Raw genomic sequence first — 2,154 nt, 5'->3', positions numbered from 1 at the left:
TTTTCTAGATGGTTACTCTGGATTCTTTCAAATCCCAATAGATCCAAGAGACCAGAAGAATACCACATTCACCTGTCCCTATGGGACCTTTGCTTATAGGTGCATGCCATTTGGGCTGTGCAATGCTCCTGCTACTTTCCAACGCTGTATGATGTTTGTTTTTTTGGAACGGATTGAGGAGAAAGTAGAAGTCTTCATGGATGACTTCTCAGTCTATGGACAGTTTTTCTCCTCTTGTTTGTCTAACTTGTCTCAGGTCCTAAGAAGGTGTGAGGAGCACAGCTTGGTTTTAAACTGGGAAAAGTGCCACTTCATGGTTCAAGAGGGCATTTTACTTGGGCACAAGGTCTCTGAAGCAGGGATAGAGGTTGACAAGGCCAAAGTGGAGATTATGGTGAGCTTAGAGGCTCACACATAAGTTTAGGGCATAAGAAGCTTCCTTGGTCATGCCGGCTTCTATAGAAGGTTTATCAAAGACTTTGCTAAGATAACCAAGCCTTTGACAAGGCTTCTTTGCAAGTAAGTGGACTTTGTATTTGATGAGGAATGCATGGAGGGATTTCTTAAGATCAAGCAAGCCCTTGTGAGTGCACCAATAGTCCAGGCACCTGATTGGACACTGCCCTTTGAAGTGATGACAGATGCTTCAGATTATGCAGTGGGAGCAGTTTTAGGCCAAAAGAAAGACAAGAAGTTGCATGTGATCTACTATGCAAGCAGGACCTTGGACTCATCACAAGAGAAATATGCAACAACAGAAAAAGAGATGCTGGCTATAGTCTTTGCATTTGAAAAATTCAGAAGCTACCTTGTGGGTTCAAAAGTTGTTGTGTACACTGATCATGCAGCCCTCAGTTATCTCATTACAAAGAAGGATGCCAAGCCTAGACTCTTGAGGTGGGTTTTACTCTTGCAGGAATTTGATATGGAGGTGGAAGACAAGAAAGGCATTGAGAATGGAGCTGCAGACCATCTTTCTAGATTAAGAGTGGATTTGGAGATCTCTCTTAAATGACTATCTCCCTGAGGAACAACTGATGGTGCTCATTCATTACTTGAAGTTTGAAGAGGCCAAAAGAATTAGAGAGAGGAGGATGCCATGGTTTGTAGATATTGTAAACTTTCTGTCTTGTGGACTTGAGACACCTGAGCTAAGTGGCTATCAAAAGAAGAAATTTTTTAGGGAGATCAAGAGGTATTATTGGGATGAGCCATTTCTGTATGTGCTCAACAATGATCACCTGTACAGAAGGTGTTTGGCTGAAGAGGAAGTTCAACCTGTGTTGTAAGAATGTCAAGGTTCTGCTTATGGAGGACACTTAGGTGCTTTTAAAACGGTTGCCAAGGTGTTACAGTCAGGTTTCTGGTGGCCAAGTATGTTTAAAGATGCTCATGAGGCCTTTTGTGAGTTCATATGGGAATCATTACATCCTTGTATCAGTTTATTATATTTCAAAATGGGTTGAGGCTGTTGCTTCCTCAACCAATGACTCTAAGGTGGTGGTCAAGCTTTTCAAAAGTATCATCTTTCCAAGGTTTGGGGTTCCTAGAGTAGTGATAAGTGATGGAGGTTCTCATTTTGTGAACAAGACTCTAGAGGGGCTGCTAAGGAAGCATGGTGTCAAACACAAGATAGCAAGTCCATACCATCCCCAAACAAGTGGGCAAGTAGAGGTTTCTAATATAAAGATCAAGACCATCTCGGAAAGAACAGTTAGCAATTCAAAAAAGGATTGGAGCAAGAAGTTAGATGATGCTCTTTGGGCCTATAGGACTGCTTACAAGACTCCCACTGGAACCTCACCTTTCAATCTGTTATATGGGAAGTGCTGCCATCTACCAGTAGAGCTTGAGTACAAAGCTCTTTAGGCTGTAAAGATGTTGAACTTTGACATTAAAACAGCTGAAGAGAAGAGGGTACTTCAGTTGCATGAACTTGAAGAGATCAGACTCAATGCCTTTGAGAGTGCAAGGATATACAAGGCGAAGACCAAGATCTTGCATGATCAGAAAATTCTTAAGAGGGAGTTCAAGATGGGAAACTTGGTTCTTTTGTTTAACTTTAGACTCAAGCTCTTTCCTGGCAAGTTACAGTCAAGATGGTCAGGACCATTTTGGGTTCTAGATGTTTGAAGCTATGGAGGATTGGTCTTG

The 2,154-nt window shown here is 41.9% G+C and overlaps 1 protein-coding gene across 1 annotated transcript; it reads left to right on the top strand.

Moving 5' to 3' along the window:
- Positions 1-550: 550 nt before the first annotated feature.
- Positions 551-1,869, top strand: LOC112085370. Its single transcript, XM_024154581.1, has 2 exons — positions 551-897; positions 1,356-1,869. The coding sequence occupies exons 1-2, from the start codon at positions 551-553 to the stop codon at positions 1,867-1,869; spliced, it is 861 nt and encodes a 286-aa protein (XP_024010349.1).
- Positions 1,870-2,154: the final 285 nt, after the last annotated feature.

Source organism: Eutrema salsugineum, unplaced genomic scaffold, assembly GCF_000478725.1.
Source record: "Eutrema salsugineum unplaced genomic scaffold, Eutsalg1_0 scaffold_3, whole genome shotgun sequence".
Lineage (NCBI taxonomy): Eukaryota > Viridiplantae > Streptophyta > Magnoliopsida > Brassicales > Brassicaceae > Eutrema > Eutrema salsugineum.
This window is presented reverse-complemented; position numbering and strand designations above follow the sequence as displayed.